Source organism: Erpetoichthys calabaricus, chromosome 9 (genome assembly GCF_900747795.2).
Source record: "Erpetoichthys calabaricus chromosome 9, fErpCal1.3, whole genome shotgun sequence".
NCBI lineage: Eukaryota > Metazoa > Chordata > Cladistia > Polypteriformes > Polypteridae > Erpetoichthys > Erpetoichthys calabaricus.
In genome coordinates this window covers 14,599,708-14,622,318 of record NC_041402.2, presented here as the reverse complement: position 1 = coordinate 14,622,318, position 22,611 = coordinate 14,599,708, and the positions used below count along the sequence as shown (strand labels likewise).

The window sequence follows — 22,611 nt, the reverse complement described above, 5'->3', positions numbered from 1 at the left end:
ATCTATCTATCTATCTATCTATCTATCTATCTATCTATGTATAATATAGTGCCTTTCACATCTATTATATAGTGCCTTTCCTATCTATCTATCTATCTATCTATCTATCTATCTATCTATCTATCTATCTATCTATCTATATTACCTTTCACACCTATGTATAATATAGTGCCTTTCACATCTATTATATAGTGCCTTTCATATCTATCTATCTATCTATCTATCTATTGATTGATTATATAGTGCTTTTCCTACCTATCTATCTGCTATATAGTGCCTTTCTTATCTATCTATCTATCTATCTATCTATCTATCTATCTATCTATCTATCTATCTATCTATCTATCTATCTATCTATCTATAATATAGTGCCTTTCACATCTATTATATAGTGCCTTTCATATCTATCTATCTATCTATCTATCTATCTATCTATCTATCTATCTATCTATCATACCTATGTATAATATAGTGCCTTTCACATCTATTATATAGTGCCTTTCATATCTATCTATCTATCTATCTATCTATCTATCTATCTATCTATCTATCTATCTATCTATCATACCTATGTATAATATAGTGCCTTTCACATCTTTTATATAGTGCCTTTCATATCTATCTATCTATCTATCTATCTATCTATCTATCTATCTATCTATCTATCTATCTATTATATAGTGCCTTTCATGCCTATCTATCTATCTATCTATCTATCTATCTATCTATCTATCTATCTATCTATCTATCTATCTATCTATCTATCTATCCTTACTTCCAGCTCTTTACCTCCTTGCCTTGATTGTACTTGTTCTGTGGCTGACAGATTTCCTCTAAAACAGTTAGCACAGCTACTGTAGCTCTTTAACAATCAGCCTGTCTTTGCCTTTATCCTTTGCAGCATTTAGGTGAAATAAATTTACATACAAAATAATAGCAACAGTAATAACTTATGAAATTTACTTGTAATAATGCAGAAATTACTCATACTCTCTCTAGGTGCCCTTCTTCCAGGCTTAACGGTAGGTGGTAGCTTCCGTTACGTGAACTACAAGTCCCATAATACCGCACGAGTTGACCGCTTTTCTTTTCTCTTAGCGCTGGTCCGAAAGCACAAGAGTGAAGGCTCCTGGACATGTGCACATTACAGGTGCTTTGGCGTGATGTCTCCGGTGCTCGGATAGGATGATCCGCGGAAACGGCGCAAAATGTTCCTGCAACTTGTAATCGTGCTCATCTCAGGTTGGTGGATTTGTTGCATTTTTCTTCTACTCGGCCGTCAAATAAAGCATTTTGCAGGATTTGTTTTTTGTAACTGGTTGAAGGATTGGCGCATTTCTGTTTAAACAAGATCCCGCTTGTCAAATCGCGATATCTATTATGATTTTTTTTTTAAATCGTAGTTTTGTTTCTAAAGTGCGCTGTTTTTGAGAGTTGGTTTGGACATTGGAGTTGAAGTCAGATTTTGCTGAATTGAAACGGCAAGGCAACAAAGAAGTCCGCGGTTGGTAATGATTAGAAACAAACAAATCGTTGTGTAAAAGCCTATTTGTATCAAGTAGTTTTTAAAATGCGCTTCAATTCAATTTGAAAGTGTTAAATGAATAGCAAAATTTAAGATGGTGAATAATTTTAGTGCTGCACTCTGTGACTTTAATGTGTAAAATAGCGTAGTTACTTTCAGGCGTTGTAATATTTGACTTATTTTGCTGGTAACAAGAAAAAGTATTGTTTTATTTTTAATAAACTATACTCCTTCAATTTAATGTTAATCTCGATGTTATTTTGAAGCCTGAGAAGTCCGATATCGAGAAGGCAGGGTGGCGCAGTGGTAAGTGCTGCTGCCTCGTAACTCCAATGATCTGGGTTTCAGTAATACACTACTCAACGTATAGGCGGAGTTTTTCATCTTCACCCCCATATCTGCTGTTAAGTTTATCGGTCATGGAAACTGGCCCCCATAAACGGGCACAGATGGATCTATCTGGGCATTTCTTCTGGCCTGGTTCCAGTCTTGAATTAAGCAAACTCCAGAAACAAAAGGATTAAAGTAGTGCTATTTACGAGTATCTATCATATAGTGCATTTCACATTTAACTATTACTGTATATGGTGCCTTTCACATCTGTTATATGGTGGCTTTCACATGCCCATCTATTTATCTCTCTATTTATTTACTATATAGCTCCTTTCACGTCTATCTATGTATTAATAGTGTCTTTCTCATCTGTTATACAGTATAGTGTCTTTTCCATCTATTATATAGTGTGTTTCATATCTATTATATTGTGGCTTTCACATCTATCTATCTATCTATCTATCTATCTATCTATCTATCATAGTGTTTTTCACATCTATACATTATATAGTGCATTTCACAACTATTATATAGTGCCTTATATATCTATCAATCTTTCTATTATATAGTGCCTTTCACATCTATCTATCTATCTATCTATCTATCTATCTATCTATCTATCTATCTATCTATCATCATATAGTGCCTTTCATATCTATCTATCTATCTATCTATCTATCTATCTATCTATCTATCTATCATAGTGTCTTTCACATCTATACATTATATAGTGCATTTCACAACTATTATATAGTGCCTTATATATCATCAATCTTTCTATTATATAGTGCCTTTCATATCTATCTATCTATCTATCTATCTATCTATCTATCTATCTATCTATCTATCTATCTATCTATCATAGTGTCTTTCACATCTATACATTATATAGTGCATTTCACAACTATTATATAGTGCCTTATATATCTATCAATCTTTCTATTATATAGTGCCTTTCACATCTATCTATCTATCTATCTATCTATCTATCTATCTATCTATCTATCTATCTATCTATCTATCTCTTGTTTATATAGTGCCTTTCACAACTGTCTATCTGTTCATACACACACCGTATCATATGAGGTGCCAGTAGCGAGGCACATTCAGGCACAAACAAAGTTACAGCCAGCCATATTAATGTTGCCAGTTAGCTTTACCTACTTTACTTTAAGGATGTGTGAGCAAAATTGAGATGCTTGTAGAAAGACCCAACGCAGTCACACAGTAAACATGCTGCCTTCAGAGAGGGGGGTCACCAGCCGTCCCAGTTCTGCCTTAAAGAGCCCTGAGGCCTCAGCGCTAAGCACCACACAAGTGTGCCGCCTGCTCTGATAAGTCAGACATTAATATCCAGCGCCTTCAGTGCATATTCAGACCCCCCTCAGTTTTTCACGTTTTGTTCTTCTGCAGCCTTTTGATCAAATCTTTAAATTCTTTTTTTTTCCACATCAGGTAAACACTTGATACCCCAGAATGACATAGCATAAACAGGATTTTAGTTTCTGAAAATGTCTGAACAGTAACTAGCTGAAGTATCCCTTTGAGACCCCCCTCCCCATGCTCCGCCCGTGTACTCAGTGCTGTAGTTCATGGAAGGCCCTTGGTCTTCTTGGCCATACAGTACTGTAACACTACAAGCTTTGGGGATTCTCTGATGTTCTTCTCTGCCGATCCTTTCAAGCTCTCTGGCAGGTTGGATGCCAGGTGGGTGGGTATCTGTTTTCAGGTTTCTCCAGAGAGGTTTGATGGGTTTGGCTCAAGTCCGGGCTCACAGAGCCCCTCCTGGGTTGTCTTTGCTTTGTGTTTTGAGTTGTTGTCCTGTCCTGTTAGAAGGTGAGCCTTCAGCCCAGTCAGAGGTCCAGAGCGCTCAGCAGCAGGTTTTCATTAAAGGACAGGATGTCTCTGTGCTTTGCTCTGTTGGGTTTTCTCTCAACCCTGTCTCCTCTTCCAGTCCCTGCTGCTGAAAAATAACATTCCCCCTAGTCCCCTAACATGATGTTGCCCCCAACACCAATGGAACTGGAATTGGCAGACATAACCCTAAGTTTGATTTCATTAAACCAGACAGTCTTTGGGTCCTTTTGGTGCTTTTTTTGCAAACTATCAGCCACCTTTTTCCTGATAAGTGGCTTCCATTTGTCCTCTCCATCATAAACCCAAGATCAGTGGAGCGTTGCAATGACAGTTGTCCTTCTGGAAGTTTCTCTCATCTCTGGAGCTCAGCTACCTTGACCATTGGGTTCATGGTCACCTGTCTTGGTCACCAAGGCCCTTCTCTTTTGATTGCTCAGTTTGGCAGAGTGGCCACCTCTAAGAAGTCTCCCAGTTACTCCAGACGTCTTCCATTTAAGAATTATGGAGACCGCTGTGGTGTTAGGGACCTTCAATGCTGCAGACATTTTTTGTGGCCTACCTACTCCAGATCTGTGCCTTGACACCATCCTGTCTCTAAGTTCTGCCGGCAGTTCCTTCGACCTCACGGCTTGGTTTCTGACCACCTGTGGGGACCTTCAGCAGACGGCTATGAGCCTTTCCTAATCAGTCCAATCAATCGAGCTGAAGGTGGACTCGGTGATGATCAGTAGAATGGGGGGCACCTGAGCAAAGTTTCAAGCATCATAACAAAAGGTCCCGAACTCTTCTGTCAATGAGGTACTTCAGTTTTTTAATTGCTAATAAATTTCCAAACACTTCTAATATCCTGTTTTCAATTTGTCCTTCTGGGGTGTTGAATGTTGATGGATGAAGGGGAAGAAAGAAATTGAAATTAATTAAGCACAAAGCTGCAGCATTGACAAAATGTGAACAAAGTGGGGATGTGAAGACTTTCTGAAGGCAACGTCTCATATTTTCATTAAAGATCCAGACCTGAACTACAGTGCCCGCCATAATGTTTGGGACAAAGACACATTTCTCCTTGATTGTCCCCTCTACTCCATAGTTTAAAATGACAAATCAAACAATTTAGACATTGTGATTAAAGGGCACACATTGCTGACATTCCTTTGAGGGGATTTGCCGACATTTTAGTCCCACCACACTTTTTTTACACAGTCCCCCCCATTTTAGGACACCATCATATTTGAGACAGTTGGCGTTACAGGTGTTTGTGATTCCTCAGGTGGGTTTCTTTGCTTCATAAGACACCTTGAGTTGCTTCTCCCCTTTCGAGTCTGTAGTTGCCATTGTTCACCATGAGGATAAGAGCTGTGCCAAAGGAAGTCATAGAAGCCATTATGAGGCTGAAAAATGAGAATAAAACCATTGGAGACATCAGTTAAACCTTAGGATGATCTAAGTTAGCTGTCTGGAATATCTTGAAGAAGAAAGAACACACTGGTGGGCTCAATAATCACAAAGGTACTGGTAGGCCAAGAAAGACCTCCACTGCTGAGGACAGAAGAATCCTTACTATGGTTAAGAAAAAGCCACAAACGCCTGTCTGACAGACCAGAAACAGACTTCAGGGGGCCGATGTGTGTGTGTCAGGGATGACTATCAGCAGAAGACTTCATGAACAGAAATACAGAAGCCACATTGCAAGATGAACAATCACATAAACAGAAGGGCAGATTACAGTTTGTGAAAAAGGACTTCAAAGAGCCTGCAGAGTTCTGGGAAAAAGTCTTATGGACAAACGAGACAAAGATGAACCTCATCAGAGTGATGGTAAGAGCAGAATGTGGAGACCAAATGGAACTGCCTAAGATCCAAAGCAGACCACCTCTTCTGTTAAACATGGCGGTACTGGGGGTGTTATGGCTCGGGCATGTATGGCTGCCACAGGTCCTGGCACACTTCTCTTCATTGATGATGGAACTGTTGACGGCAGAGGCACAATGAATCCTGAGGTGTGTAGAAACATCTGATCTGCTCAAGTTCAGTAGATGACTCCATACTCACTGGTCGGCACTTCATCCTCCAACAAGATAAAGAGCCAAACATACTGCTGAGGCCACACAGGAGTTTATCAAGGCTAAAAAATGGAAAAGCCTGGAATGGCCAAGCCAGTCACCCAAATGAAATCCAACTTAGCAGGCCTTCCATATGCTGAAGGGAAAACTTAAGGAGACAAGCCCCCCGAAATAAGCAAGAGCTGAAGATAGCAAAGCATCACCAGTGAAGACCCTCAGCACCTGATGATGTCTATGAATCGCAGACTTCAAGCAGATATGCGACAAAGTCCTAAATATGACGGCTTTAATAGACCTGCCATTGCTGTGTCCCAAACATTATGGTGCCCTGAAATGGGGGGATCATGTAGAACAAATGCTGTGCGGCCAAACTGTCTACAAATCCCCTTAAATGAAAGTCAGCAATGTGTGCACTTTAATCACAATGTCTGAATTGTTTGATTTGTCATTTTAAACTATGGAGCAGAGGGGGAAATCAAAGAGAAATGTGTCTTTGTTCCATTATGGAGGGCGCTGTATGTAACATCATCTGTCTGTCTTAGTCCTTCTATGCACCTGCGCTTGGGCAGGTTAAGCCCATGGAGGGCCACAGTGACCTCAGCCTTTTATTGTGACTGATCTCTTTTGGTTGGAAATGAACTCATTTGTTATTTCTTGTATTGTTTCTGCTATGCATTCAGAATTAGGGAGCAGGTTGAGGAGACCCTGGAGAGCTGGAGATATGCTTTAGAGAGGAGAGGAATGAAGGTCAGTAGGACCACCAAGACAGAATACATGTGTGTGAATGAGAGGGAGGTCAGTGGAATGGTGAGGATGCAGGGAGTAGAGTTGGCGAAGGTGGAGGAGTTTAAATACTTGGGATCAACAGTACAGAGTAATGGGAATTGTGGAAGAGAGGTGAAGAAGAGAGTGCAGGCAGGGTGGAATGGGTGGAGAAGAGTGTCAGGAGTGATTTGTGACAGACGGGTATCAGCAAGAGTGAAAGGTAAGGTCTACAGGACGGTAGTGAGACCAGCTATGTTATATGGGTTGGAGACGGTGGCACTGACCAGAAAGCAGGAGACAGAGCTGGAGGTGGCAGAGTTAAAAATGCTAAGATGTGCATTGGGTGTGACAAGGATGGACAGGATTAGAAATGAGGACATTAGAGAGTGAGCTCAGGTTGGACAGTTGGTAGACAAAGTCAGACGAGATTGCGTTGGTTTGGAAATGTGAAGAGGAGAGATGCTGAGTATATTGGGAGAAGGATGCTAAGGATAGAGCTGCCAGGCAAGAAGAGAAGAGGAAGGCCTAAGCGAAGGTTTATGGATGTGGTGAGAGAAGACATGCAGGTGATGTGTGTGACAGAGCAAGATGACGAGGACAGAAAAATATGGAAGAAGATGATCCGCTGTGGCAACCCCTCACAGGAGCAGCTGAAAGAAGAAAAATCAGAATTGCATCTTCGGTACCCAGTGGTACTGATGCCGATTCTGCCGTATGGTTAGCTCTTCCTGTCAGTCCGCTTCAATGAAGGCGCATCATGCGGGTCTTCTCTGTGACTTCTTATGGATTGAATGATCTTATGCTGGACCTTTTACATGTCATGTGATGGTGTTGTCTTTTTAGGCTCTGGGTAAAATAAATAACAATAGATAAAATTTACAAACACAGAAGTGTACATGAGAATTACAAAAGAGAGGTCTCAGTGGTTTGGAGTCGAGACAAGGATGTATTCTGTCACCATGTCATGGCCTGAGGGAGTTGGTGAAACAGACCAGTGCTTCCCAAACTCGCTCCTGGGGGACCCCCTGTGTGTGGCTGCAGGTTTTTGTTCCAACCAGCTTCTGTTTTTAATTGGACTCCTGGGCTAATTAAGTGATGTGTTATTTCCCAGGTTCTGTGTTTTGGGTACAATATAGAAATTAGAAAACTAAGTTTGGTTAAAAAAAGGTATTAAGATGTACCAAGCAGTTATATGGGCACAATGTATTTTTTTTTCTTTTTAACGGTATTTTCATTTTACTTTTCCAGGTATTGTAATTGTTTAGTAATCCATTATTTACTAATTAGTGGGTCTGACGCTTGGTTCTGTGTTGTTTGCCTGGGTGTCTGCTATGCTTGTTTTTAATTGTCATTATTAAGATACAGCGAAGGGGGAAAACTGCACAGAGAAAGGGCAAAATATAAGGAAATCAACAAAAGAGAGTTAAGCATTTAAATCTGTAGCAAAAACAGAAATATTTCTTAATGTAAAAATCAGGCTGCTGTGCTTTTCTGAATGTAGCATAAGAGAAAAAGAATAGCAGCTAATTAAATGAGCTCAGAGTTATCAGGATTTGTCACTGATTATGGAGCTGGTTGGAATAAAAACCTGCAGCCACAGTGGGTCCCCAGGGCCGAGTTTGAGAACCCCTGGTGTAAATAATAGTGGCGGTACTAGATATCGGCAGTCAGCGAGAAGAGATCTTAAATACGCGAATGATACGGCGCTTCTGGCAGCAGGTATAAATTGAGAGTATCCGGATCGGAATCAGAGGAACTTGGGATTAAATATAAGGATAGCCAAAACAAAATGGGTGAAGATTGGTGACCAGATTGCAATATAAAGGTCAATAGATGACAAGAGTAGAGAGATTCACATACGCTACCAGTCAGAAGTTTTACAACACCCCCATTTTTACAGTTTTTATCAACATTTTAAACACTTCAAGTTGCATCAAGCTGATGCAAACAATTCCTACAGGTGTCCCAACTATTGATGATTCCTTACAAACTGTCTAGCCGTTTAAAAGCAACGTTGGAAAAAACTAAGTTGCTACACCCTCTGAAGCATTATCTGCATGATATTGCACTGTATACTGCTATCATAATGGTGAGAAAAAAGGCAGTTAACAAAGGAAGATGGACTGTTATAGCCCTTAAAAGTGTAGGTCTCTCGTTTTAGAGAAACTGCAAAGAAAGCCAATATAGCAGCAGGTGCAGCTTCTTATGCCATTAAAAGGAACTCAGAAACCAAAGGAAACTCTGACAGCAACAGATGAGTTTCTGACAGTCAACAGCTTGTGTGAAAGGCACCTCAAAGGACAACAGCTTCATTGTTTATTTGTTCAGTGCTTTAATGTCAGAGTTCGTTGAGACTGGCAATGGTGCCTGGCCCAGCCAAGTGTCTTTATCTCATTTTGCATTTTTAGCAATGGCTTTCTTACTGTCACTTGACCTGTTTTCTCTTCACTGTTGAAAGTGGTGACACTTGCTTACTTCGATTGCTGTCCTGTTAGGCGCCCCTCACGTGAGCTGTTGACTCTCACAAATTTGTCTTCTGATTCTGTCTTCCTGTCCCTGTCAGAGTTTCAGTTCTCTTTCATGGTGTAGGAAGCTGTGCTTACTGACACCTGGGCTTTCATTGCAGTTTTTCTATTTGAAGATTGTGGAATGGCAGATCCGCGGCTTAACAATCAGGAGCCCGTTTTAAATAATTGAATGGCCGGCTTGATCTCTGGGAGGTTTGGAGGGGGGGGTCCCCCCTTGAGCTCCCACTTGTATTGCACTTCACACTGCATCGCTCTTCACACACCATCAAAGCAGTAAACACTTTCCCCATGAAGTCTAGGGGGGTCCCCCATGAACTCCCATTCAAACCTCACTTCGCACCACATCACTCTTCATAGCCGCCTCCTTGGTGCGCCTATTGAAGCAATAGTCTCCCCCTTGAAATCATGATTACTTCAAAACAATAAGCTGCAGGGATAACCCTCCCAAACTCCCGATCACACCTCACTTCGCACCACATCACTCTTTATAGCCACCTCCCTAGTGTGCTGCATCAAAGCAATAATCTCCCCCATGAAGTCACAATTGCTTTGAAGCAATAAGGTCCGGTGTCCCTCATGAACTCCCAGTCATGCCACACTTCGCACTGCAGCACTCGTCATAGCTGCCTTCCTGGCACACTGCACCATGCACTGCATCGAAGCAATAATTTCCCCAATGAGATCACAATTTCTTTGAACCAATAAGGTCCATAGGGGGTCCCCCATGAACTCCAGATCATGCCAAACGTTGCACTGCATTTCCCTTCATAGCCACCTCCCTAGTGCACCGCATTGAAGTAATAATCTCCATCCATCCATCCATTTTCCTACCCGCTGAATCCGAACACAGGGTCACGGGGGTCTGCTGGAGCCAATCCCAGCCAACACAGGGCACAAGACAGGAACCAATCCCGGGCAGGGTGCCAACCCACCGCAGGACACACACACACACACCAAGCACACACTAGGGCCAATTTAGAATCGCCAATCCACCTAACCTGCATGTCTTTGGATTGTGGGAGGAAACCGGAGCGCCCGGAGGAAACCCACGCAGACACGGGGAGAACATGCAAACTCCACGCAGGGAGGACCTGAGAAGCGAACCCAGGTCCCCAGATCACCCAACTGCGAGGCAGCAGCGCTACCCACTGCGCCACCGTGCCATGAAGTAATAATCTCCCCTGTGAAATCATGATTGCTCTGGAGCAATAAAGTGCAGGGGTCCCCCATGAACTCCTGGTCACACCACACTTTGCACCGCATCATTCTTCTTTGCACGTCACATATTTTGCATAAAAGTTACAGTGCCTGTGGTGCAGTGGGAACACAACACACAAAAGTGGCAAGGGACCACAAGTGACCCCGGGACTACATCGTACTGTATAGGAGCTCATTGGTTCATGAGAACAAAGTTCCTGTGGTGGGAAAATACCTTTATTCAGGATTATAGCGTGTCTGAATCATCCCAGCTGCACTGAATGTAAGGCAGGAATCATGAGTTTCACAGTAGTCTCTACACCTGATAACAATGGCTCTTCTTCTTGTTCTTGCTGCTCTTCTTGTTCTTGTTCTGGCTCGTCTTGTTCTACTTGTTCTTGTTCTTGCTGTTGTTGCTCTTGCTGTTCTTCTTGTTCTTGCTGTTCTTCTTCTTGCTTTTCTTCTTGCTCTTGCTGCTCTTCTTCTTGTTCTTCTTGTTCTTGCTACTCTTCTTCTTGTTCTTCTTGTTCTTACTGCTCTTCTTCTTGTTCTTCTTGTTCTTGCTGTTCTTCTTTTTCTTGCTGCTCTTCTTGTTGTTCTTCTTGTTCTTGCTGCTCTTCTTCTTGTTCTTGCTGTTCTTCTTTTTCTTGCTGCTCTTCTTCTTGTTCTTGCTGTTCTTCTTCGTGTTGTTCTTGTTCTTGCTGCTCTCCTTGTTCTTGTTTCTCTCCTTGTTCTTACTGCTCTTCTTCTTGTTCTCGTTGTTCATCTTCTTGTTCTTGCTGCTCTTCTTGTTCTTGCTGCTCTTCTTGTTCTTGCTGCTCTTCTTGCTCTTGCTGCTCTTCTTGCTCTTGCTGCTCTTCTTGTTCTTGCTGCTCTTCTTCTTGATCTTGTTGCTCTTCTTCTTGCTCTTGCTGCTCTTTTTACTCTTGCTGCTCTTATTCTTGTTCTTGTTCTTGTTGCTCTTCTTGTTCTTCTTATTCTTGCTTTTCTGCTTGTTCTTTCTCTTCTTCTGCAGCTATTTCCATTTTTATATGTGGTAGCAATTTCTGTTGCCTAGACATCTCCAGTAGAGGTTTTGGCTTGATCTTTTATGGCCGGATGCCTTTCCTGACTATAAAAGCTAAAAAAAGGTGCAGGGAAATGTACACACGGGGGATCAACTTAAAGTTAGCCTCACAAACACGGCTACAGGAAGCAAGGAGAGAACCAGACAGTGAAAATGCACATAGAGATGGGGAGGCTGTGCGCATAGTCAGTGCCTGGACTTCAATTTGAGCCCAGACTCATGAGCTACGAGGCAGCAAGAGTAACCACTGTGCTGCTCTGTTGTTCTTATGACTTTTTCAAATATGGTTCTAATATTAGACAAAGACTGAAAGACGCGGTGTTTTAGTTGTGTCCCTTGACATACGGACGGTGTGGCTTTTCACTTCAGTTCAAATTGTCATTGTGATTTTTTTTTCTTGTTTTTTATGAATACCTGCTTATTGATTTTTTTTTGTATTATCAGACATGATAGAGAAATGTTTACCTTGTGCCTCCCATTTGAACTGTCTTATAAATACACCACGGATAAAGCAGCTCTCCTCATTTTGTAAGTTATCTATCTTCCTTCTACACTTATGAGGAGCAGAAGGCTGTGTCAACAACACTGGATGCAGGACTGAGTCCAGCTCTGAATGGGACGCCAGTCCTTCACATATTTAGGTCCGTTCAGGTTTCCCAGTTAAGCTTTAGCATGTGTAAGCAGGGGGCACCCAACAACAGACCTGGGCAAACTGCAAACTCCACATACAGTAGATTCTGTCCATGCTGCTGACAAAATGAGGGTTCCTCTATGCTCCCCGCAGCCCCCTCATTCAGTGACATCCTCTCCTGTCAATGTTAATGCTTGATTTATGAACTATGTAGTAGGGGGTCACTTGTCACCATCTTTTAGCTCGATGCTTTTCTATCATCCACTGTCCCCCTTGTCCAGCCATGATAAAATCTTTCTCCAGACAAGTTCCTTTCTTCGATCCTTCCATTTTAATTATCTTCTGAGATTTTTCAGAAGTTTTGAATTAGTTCATTAGTTGCATTTACTTATGTGCTGCTTTTGTAGACACGTCAAAATGCTTTATATAGACAGTTATGGAGCTACCACCAATGTCCAGCATTCACCTGGATGTTACGACAGCAGCCCACCAGACATTAGCTATTAGATGATGAAGGGGTGAGAGAGGTGACTAGGAGGTCAGAGTGGACGAGGTCATGGTGGGCAGTTTAGCCAGGACTTCAGGGTACACCTTACTGTTTTCGAAGGACATCCTGGGACCTTTTGTGACTGCAGAGAGTCAGGACCTCGGTTTTACGTCTCATCTGAACGACGCACCATTTTTACAGCACAGTATTGCCATCACTGCACTGGAGCATTGAGATCCACACACAGACCACAGGGTAAGCTCCCCCTGCTGGCCTCACCAACACCTCTTTCAGGAGCAACCCAAGCTTTTCGTAGATGGTCTCCCATCCAAGTACTGGCTGGGCCTGAATGCGCTCCGCTTCAGGTCAATAACCTCCTCTGAAGTGCTAGTGATGTGGCTGAAGGTTGTTTAAATTCACTGACCATGGTGCTGGAGAGTGGAGACTTATTGTGTGTTGAGTTGCACATGCAAGTAAGAATTTCCTTGGATTCTGTGGTCTGCTGACCCTATAAACCCTGACTGTTGACAGTCAAACATGGAGCTGGCACTGTGGTTTGCTTATTAGTGCTTCTTGCTTATACTGTAGCTATAGGGACCATGGATTCAAATCTTGTGCTGTACTGAACACAAGCTGTGCGGAGCTAGCACCTACCTCTTGGGTCTGCTTGGATTTTCCTCCACATTTTCTGATTTCCACCCACATCCTAGCAGGATCTGTCACTAGGCAGAAAGCAAACCTCAAGGTGGTCTCATCACAGGGCGCACTTACATAAGCTTACCAACCAATCTACACTCTTCAAAATAAAGACACTTCATAGGGGACCACTTTGGGGATCCCAAAAGACCCATCCACAAGGTGGTTTCCGGAAAGAACTGTTCTTTGTGTACATCTGTAACAAACTCCATAAATACCTGTGAATCGAGGGTTACAGATTTGTGGACCACCAGTGGGTTCCTCTTTTTAAAAGGATTCTTGCTGCACACAGTGGCATGCACTCTTAAAAATGCCAGTTCATTAACAGCACTTTACTGGGCTGTGTGTTTCTTCACAGAACCATTACTTGACAAAGTGCCGTTTTATTCTGGGATGGGTTCTTTGCATGTGAAGTTGGTCCTTTGTGCTTTGAAAGATGTCCTAATATGTACAAGAAACTCCAAAATCTTTAATGTATGGCGGGCTACCCATCAGGACTCTTTCTGGAACCTTCACGTGGATGGGGGGGTTGGGGGGTCTTTCCCCTATGGCATCGCTCTGAAGAACCACTCTGGTCCACTTTATTTTGAAGTCTATGGGCTCAGTTGAGGTTTTCTTCTTCTTCTGTTAGTTTCCTGCGAGGTGGCCAAAGGTGCTTTACAGATTTCTGTTTTGTCCAATCTTTTCAAAGCCCAAAGATTCAATTTCTTATGCAAAGAACTCTTCACAGAATGAAACTGTCAAGCAATGGAGCCACACAACCTGGTAAAGGGTCCACATAGGACCATCATTTTTAAGAGCATACATGGACAATGGTCCTCTAATGCCACGATTTTCAAACTTTTTTGAACAAGTACCACTCCGCGAGGACCAGTAAACTGAAGTACCACTGTCAGTGAATCGTTAATTTACGCCTGTGTTGTTTTGAAGAAAAAGTCACTATAATCACTATAATGACTATAATTATGACGTTAAAGTGCCTAATAAAAGCCGGCTTGGAGTCTTCCACACATTTACAGTAATATACTTATACTATATATGATTATATGCAACATATTGGCATTCTAGCAACATCGATTCGTGGAAAATAAAGGACCACACGAGTACCACCTGGCATGACTTGAAGTACCACCAGTGGTACGCGTACCACAGTTTGAAAACCGTGGCTGTGATGATCCCGTACGGTTCTTTGATGGGTTGTGTGGCTCTTCACAGAACAATTACTTAACAAAGTGCCATTTCATCCTGGGGTGGGTTCTTTGGGTTTTGAAAAACATCCGGATATGTCTAAAAAAAAAAAAACTGAAGCCTTTAATGTTTGGTAGGCTGGAGGACACCAGCAGAGTTTTAAGAAAACCGGAACTGAGCCTGTGTGATTGTGTGCGGCAAGAGTCCATTTAGATCAGGACCCACCGGTATCTGGCGAGTCTGTTACCATCTAGTCATTCTTATTTAATGTATGGGACATGTAACGGAGCTAATGAAATAAAAGGGTCTTTCTGGAACGTTCATGTGGATGGGTCTAATGAGAACCAAAAATGGATCCTCTATGCTGTCTTAGAAATAACGTTGCATTGGTGGCATTTTATGGTTCTTTACTGGTTTGTGTGTTTCCTCACGGAGCCGCTGCTTGACCAAGTGCCGTTTCACTCTGGGACGGGTTCTTTGCATGTAAATTTGGTCCTTTGTGCTTTGTAAATCTTCCTAATATGTAGAAAAACCCCCAAAATATTTAATGTATGGCAGGCTACCCATCAGGACTCTAACAAATGAAGAAGCCCTGACCTGAGCCTGTGTGAATGTGTGCAGCGACAGTCATTTTAAATCAGGACCTAGTGGTATCTGGCGAGTCTGTTACCATCTAGTCATTCTTATTTAATGTATGGGACGCGTAACGGATCTAAAGAAATAAAAAAATCTTTCTGGAACGTTCATGTGGATGGGTCTAATGGGAACCAAAAATGGATACCCTTTGCTGTCTTAGAAATAACGTTGCATTGGTGGCATTTTATGGTTCTTTACTGGTTTTGTGTGTTTCCTCACAGAGCCGCGACTTGACCAAGCGCCGTTTCACTCTGGGACGGGTTCTTTGCATGTAAAGTTGGTCCTTTGTGCTTTGAAATGTGTCCTAATATGTAGAAGAAACCCTAAAATCTTTAATGTATGGCAGGCTACCCATCAGGACACTAACAGATGAAGAAGCCCTGACCTGAGCCTGTGTGATTGTGTGCAGCGGCAGTTATTTTAAATCAGGACCTACTGGTATCTGGCAAGTCTGTTACCATCTAGTCATTCTTATTTAATGTATGGGACGGATAACGGATCTAAAGAAATAAAGTCTTTCTGGAACGTTCATGTGGATGGGTCTAATGGGAACCAAAAATGGATACCCTTTGCTGTCTTAGAAATAACGTTGCATTGGTGGCATGTATGGGACATGTAACGGATCTAAAGAAATAGAAGGGTCTTTCTGGAACGTTCATGTGGATGGGTCTAATGGGAACCAAAAATGGATCCACTATGCTGGCATTTTATGGTTCTTTACTGGTTTGTGTGTTTCCTCACAGAGCCGCTGCTTGACCAAGTGCTGTTTCACTCTGGGACGGGTTCTTTGCATGTAAAATTGGTCCTTTGGCTCCATTGGCTCCATTGCTTGACAGTTTCATTCTGTGAAGAGTTCTTTACAATGGATCCACTAAGCGCCGTTTCACTCTGGGATGGGTTCTTTGTGCTTTGTAAATCTTCCTAATATGTAGAAGAAGCCCCAAATCTTTGATGTATGGTAGGCTACCCATCAGGACACTAATAGATGAAGAAGCGAGTCTGTATCTGGCGAGTCTGTTACCATCTAGTCATTCTTATTTATTGTATGGGACGTGTAACAGATCTAAAGAGATAAAAGGGTCTTTCTGGAATGTTCATGTGGATAGGTCAAATGGGAACCAAAAATGGATCCCCTATTCTGTCTTAGAAATAATGTTGCATTGGTGGCATTTTATGTAGAAGAAACCCCAAATCTTTAATGTTTGGTAGGCTACCCATCAGGACTCTAACAGATGAAGAAAACCTGAACTGAGCCTGTGTGATTATGTGCAGCGAGAGTCCTTTTAAATCAGGACCCACTGGTATCTGACAAATGTGTTACCATCTAGTCATTCTTATTTACTGTATGGGACAGATAACGGATCTAAAGAAATGAAAGGGTCTTTCATTTGGATGGGTCTAATGGGCACCAAAAATGGATCATCTATGGCAGCGCTCTGAAGAACCAGACTGGCACCATCATTTTGGTGAGTGTAGCAAAATAGAAGATGTCCACGTAGATCATAAGTAATAAAAATAATTCTTTACATTTATATTGCGTTTTCTCGCTACTCAAAGTGGGGAGCCACTTCAAGCACCACTAATGTGCAGCACCCACCTGGATGATGCAGCGGCAGCCATTTTTGTGCCAGGACGCTCACCACACATTAGCTGTTAGGCGGTGAAGGGGTGAGAGAGAGAGAGAGAGAGAGGTGGGTGGGATGATTAGGCTGTGGTGGGCAGTTTAGCCAGGAAATCAGGATACACACCACTCTTTACAAAGGACGCCCAGGGGATCTTTTATGACCATAGAGAGTCAAGACCTCAGTTTTCCATCTCATCCGAAGAACGGCGCCATGTTTACAGCACAGTGTCCCTGTCACTGCACTGGGACATTGCGGTCCACATTTAGACCACAGGCTAAGCGCCCCCTGCTGGCCTCACCAACAACGCTGCTCAATCAAAAGTGAGAAAAAATAAAAATCAAAGTTAAAAACAGAGAGATGGAATCAAAAAGAGCTGTTTTGCTGTTATTTAAAAAAATAAGAATCAAAATGAGAATTTAAACAAGCCTTAAAATAAAGACTAATAAGAATGGCCTTACTGAATGTCAGGAGAGGGCAAACATCGACGTTTCTAGCCACAACATGCAGTCATAGAACATGGAAGCAGACGGGAACAACAATATGGAAGACAGCGAGTCGCCTGCAGGAGATAAGACGCCCCAAACAACGCTGAACCCAAATGCACGATGCTCTTTCCGGTCTTTTCTTTTACTTGGTGCAAATATGCAACCTAAAAAATTCTCTGTTATGTATCACCTTTTGGACCGAAAAGTGTCATAGGCATTTCAAAAACATTTAATGGATATTTATTACACTGAAAAGAATTATTCTTTATCTCAACAGGCATTGCTTAGGTATGAGAGTCAGTATCTTCATCCATCCATCCATCCATCCATCCTCTTCCACTTATCCGAGGTCGGGTCGCGGGGGCAGCAGCTTGAGCAGAGATGCCCAGACTTCCCTCTCCCCGGCCACTTCTTCTAGCTCTTCCGGGAGAATCCCGAGGCGTTCCCAGGCCAGCCGGGAGACATAGTCCCTCCAGCATGTCCTGGGTCTTCCCCGGGGCCTCCTCCCGGTTGGACGTGCCCGGAACACCTCACCAGGGAGGCATCCAGGAGGCATCCTGATCATATGCCCGAGCCACCTCATCTGACTCCTCTCGATGCGGAGGAGCAGCGGCTCTACTCTGAGCCCCTCCCGGATGACTGAGCTTCTCACCCTATCTTTAAGGGAGAGCCCAGACACCCTGCGGAGGAAACTCATTTCGGCCGCTTGTATTCGCGATCTCGTTCTTTCGGTCACTACCCATAGCTCATGACCATAGGTGAGGGTAGGAACATAGATCGACTGGTAAATTGAGAGCTTTGCCTTATGGCTCAGCTCCTTTTTCACCACGACAGACCGATGCAGAGCCCGCATCACTGCGGACGCCACACCGATCCGCCTGTCGATCTCACATTCCATTCTTCCCTCACTCGTGAACAAGACCCCAAGATACTTGAACTTGATCTTGGGGTCAGTATCTTCTACTCAATAAAATCCGTTTTTTAGATTTACTCGGGACGTGGTGATTAAGCTCAACACACAATATGCATTAGACACGGAACATGAAGGAGAACACAACATGAAAGAGTTATTTTGTGCAATGCCAATGGTCAGTTAAGCCAACACAATTTTTTCAGTTGTGACATCTGGGATTATCCTGTGACGTGATTTCTCCACACACTCACGCCAAATGGACAAGAGGACATCTTGGAGAAACGACTGGACCCAAAATACGTACAGAAGAGTTCACCACCTTTGGCATTGCCTTCAGGTTTTAGCTAAACACAAAGCTACTTTCTATATTTTTATGTGTTTATTTATTTAGTTTTTTTTTTTTTTTGGTATGAGTAATCAAAAAATGTCTTGACACTGGAATCGTCAATGCTGTTTTTGAGCTGGACAGATGAATCTTTATATATAATCTTCATTTGGATCTTGATCTTTGTTTGTCCGTGAATTCACTGCCTTGTGTGGTGTTCCTGCTATGTTCAGTAGAGGGCAGTAGTGATGGAGGAGGAGAGGAAGTGAGGGGGAGGATCGTTGAATGAGGTTGGAGTGTGGTGATTAAAGAGGATTGAACTAAAGGAGACTATGTGCTGTTTGTACTGGCTGAATACACAACACCTTGGTTGTTACTTTTGTTTACAAACACTGTCGATACCACTCTGTGTTTAGATCTGGCGTCGACACCACTCTTTGTGTTTAGATCTGGCGTAGACACCGGCTTCGTTGTCGAGACTGGTTTATTGTGTTCCTATCGACCGTCGTTGGCAGCACTTCGTCCAAATCGAATGTTCACCCACTTCTTGGAGTCGGCAGTCAGAGTATATAAGTCGGGCACACTCCTGTGATTTTCCATCAGTCGGCGTTTGAAGTTCAAGAAAGAAGCATTGGTTCTTCCTTACTCTTTGGATTGCCACAAAGCAGCCTGCAAGATTGGAGAAAGGTTGAGAAGAGATCGTGACAGGAAACGACAGCGTCATGAAAACGAGACGGACTGTGAACAGAGAGAAGCAGAAATGCTCCTCCACCACCACATAATTACTATTCGGACAGTGATTCCGAGTAGGCCGTTCCTATCGAATCAATGTCCAAGGGTTTTGTTTTCTAATTTTGTTTCCCTTATGAAAAATCATAATGCTGTGCGACGAAGGGCCCAGTTCACAACTGGCAGCCGCATTTAAACAGGGAGCCCTTCACAGACAACTTTAACACACTCAATGTAGTTGGGCGCACATGGCTAGTTTTTTATATTCTTTACTGAGATAAAGACTTGCATTGCCACACTCACTCAAAAAAATCAACTCATTTGGAAGTCTACTTTATATAACTAATTTAACTTCAAATACACAAGTTTTATGCACACACGTGTCCTATATTTGCAGAAAGTGTGATATTTAGCATAAAGAACCACCCCTTTTGTTGACAACAACAACAACAACATTTATTTCTGTAGCACATTTGTAGGCAAACAATGGGGCTGAAAGTGCTTTGCAAGTTGATGTCAAAGAAGTAGTTACATGCGAAGAAACATAACAAAAATTAGATACAATAAACAGTTAAAATTCAATAAGAAAAATAATTTTGAGAGGGTCCGGTTTGGTGGACTCAGGATGGGTCACTGCTTTTTGCAGATGATGTTGTCCTGTTTGCTTCATCAGGCCGTGATCTTCAGCTCTCTCTGGATCGGTTCGCAGCCGAGTGTGAAGCGGCTGGGATGGGAATCAACACCTCCAAATCCGAGACCATGGTCCTCAGCAGGAAAAGAGTGGAGTGCCCTCTCAGGGTTGGGAGCGAGATCCTGCCTCAAGTGGAGGAGTTCAAGTATCTCGGGGTCTTGTTCACGAGTGAGGGAAGAATGGAGCGTGAGATCGACAGGCGGATCGGTGCGGCGTCCACAGCGATGCGGGCTCTGCATCGATCTGTCGTGGTGAAAAAGGAGCTGAGCCGTAAGGCAAAGCTCTCAGTTTACCAGTCGATCTATGTTCCTACCCTTACCTATGGTCATGAGATATGGGTAGTGACCGAAAGTACGAGATCGCGAATACAAGCGGCTGAAATGAGTTTCCTCCGCAGGGTGTCTGGACTTTCCCTTAAAGATAAGGTGAGAAGCTCAATCATCCGGGAGGGGCTCAGAGTAGAGCTGCTGCTCCTCCGCATCAAGAGGAGTCAGATGAGGTGGCTCGGGCATCTGATCAGGATGCCTCCTGGACGCCTCCCTGGTGAGGTGTTCTGGGCACGTCTAACCGGGAGGAGGCCCCGGGGAAGACCCAGGACACGCTGGAGGGACTATGTCTCTCGGCTGGCCTGGGAACGCCTTGGGATTCTCCCGGAAGAGCTAGAAGAAGTGGCCGGGGAGAGGGAAGTCTGGGCATCTCTGCTCAAGCTGCTGCCCCCGTGACCCGACCTTGGATAAGCGGAAGAGGATGGATGGATGGATGGAAGAAAAATAATGAATAATAAATAATAATGAATGTGAATATGAATAATAAAGAATAGGAAAATAATGCATAAATTGTTCAAATACAATAATGCACACTTTCATAAGGCTGATATAAAATTAAGAGAAATAGAGTCCTTAAATATAGAAATGTGTGATTTGTTTTTTGGCTGTAAATAATGGGCTGATGAAACCTGCGCACATGTTGCAGCATTTTTAACAGGATCTCCACACCTTTGTACAGATGGACAGAAAGTTAAAGATTTTTAGTAAATAGTTCTTTCCAAGTGCTGTGGAATTTATGTGGTTCTGGAAGCTAATATATTATACTTTTTTTATACTAACTGGGCTACCTGTTTGAAATCTAAGTAATCAACGTAGACCTTAGTGTTAACGTTAGCAGTGCACCATCTCTTGGAATAAATTTAGTAGTGCATGTAGTAATAAAATACATTGCATTTGTCATTTCAACAGATGGCACACCACAAATATTTGTAATTGTAGAATGCATTGCATTTGTGCTTCCAACAGATGGCACACTACAAACATTTGTAGTAATAAAATGCATTGCATTTGTCATTCCAACATATGGTGCACCACAAACATTTGTAGTAATAAAATACATTGCATTTGTCATTCCAACAGATGGTGCACCACAAACATTTGTAGTAATAAAATACATTACATTTGTCATTCCAACAGATGACACACTACAAACATTTGTAGTAATAAAATGCATTGCATTTGTCATTTCAACAGATGGTGCACCACAAACATTTGTAGTAATAAAATGCATTGCATTTGTCATTCCAACAGATGACACACTACAAACATTTGTAGTAATAAAATGCATTGCATTTGTCATTTCAACAGATGGTGCACCCAAACATTTGTAGTAATAAAATACATTGCATTTGTCATTCCAACAGATGGTGCACCACAAACATTTGTAGTAATAAAATACATTACATTTGTCATTCCAACAGATGACACACTACAAACATTTGTAGTAACAAAATGCATCGCATTTATCATTCCAACAGATGGTGCACCACAAATATTTGTAGTAATAAAATACATTGCATTTGTCATTCCAATGGATGGCGCACACCAAACATTTGTAATTGTAAAATGCATTTCATTTGTCATTTCAACAGATGGCGCACCACAAGCATTTGTAGTAATAAAATACATTGCATTTGTCATTCCAACAGAGAGTGCGTCATAAACATTTGAAATAGTAAAATGCTTTGCATTTGTCATTTCAACAGATGGCGCCCCACAAACATTTGTAGTAACAAAATGCTTTGCATTTGTCATTCCAATGGATGGCGCACACCAAACATTTGTAGTTGTAAAATGCATTTCATTTGTCATTTCAACAGATGGCGTACCACAAGCATTTGTAGTAATAAAATGCATTGCATAAACATTTGTAGTAATAAAATGCATTGCATTTGTCATTCCAACAGATGGTGCACCACAAACATTTGTAGTAATAAAAAGCATTGCATTTGACATTCTAACAGATGGCACACCACAAACATTTGTTGTATTAAAATGTATTATTATAAATGTTTGTGATGCCCCATCTCCAAAGGGTAGAACAAGCTGAGGTATCTTATGCCTGCACTAATGAAGCCGTGAAACACACCTGAGGAATCACAAACACCTGTGACACCAATTGTCCCAAACATTATGGTGACCTGAAATGGTCGGGTGTCTGTGTATGAAAAGTGTGGTGACTGAAATGTATGCAAATCCCCTTAAATGAAAATCTGCAATGTGCACTTTAATCACAAATCTGAATTCTTTGATTTATAATGTTAAACTGTGGAGCAGACAGTGGGGGAAAATCAAGGAAAAATGTGTCTTTGTCCCAAGCAGAGCCTGGTGGGGGTAGTGAGGAGAGGTGAGGGGGTGGGGAATTTTGTCACTTTGATACCCTGGGGCCCATGGGGGGTCTTAATCCTGCCTTGGTAAAGTGATTAGATTTTATCACCAAAAACCCCCACCTCCCCCAGAAGTGACTGCTCCACACTGCACCCTGGCAATCGGTCTCAAGTGAAGCTTCCCTGCAGCCGCTTTTGAAGACATCTTCACACGTTTCCCT

At 42.4% G+C, this 22,611-nt stretch overlaps 1 protein-coding gene across 1 annotated transcript in view; it reads left to right on the top strand.

Moving 5' to 3' along the window:
* The first annotated feature begins 1,119 nt into the window (after positions 1 to 1,119).
* LOC114657374 (protein crumbs homolog 2-like) overlaps positions 1,120 to 22,611 on the top strand; it is a 309,325-nt gene continuing 287,833 nt past the window's right edge. The window contains exon 1 of the mRNA XM_051931950.1: positions 1,120 to 1,242. Within this exon, the coding sequence (XP_051787910.1) occupies positions 1,209 to 1,242 (34 nt within the window). The 5' untranslated portion in view covers positions 1,120 to 1,208. The remainder of the gene's footprint in view (positions 1,243 to 22,611) is intronic.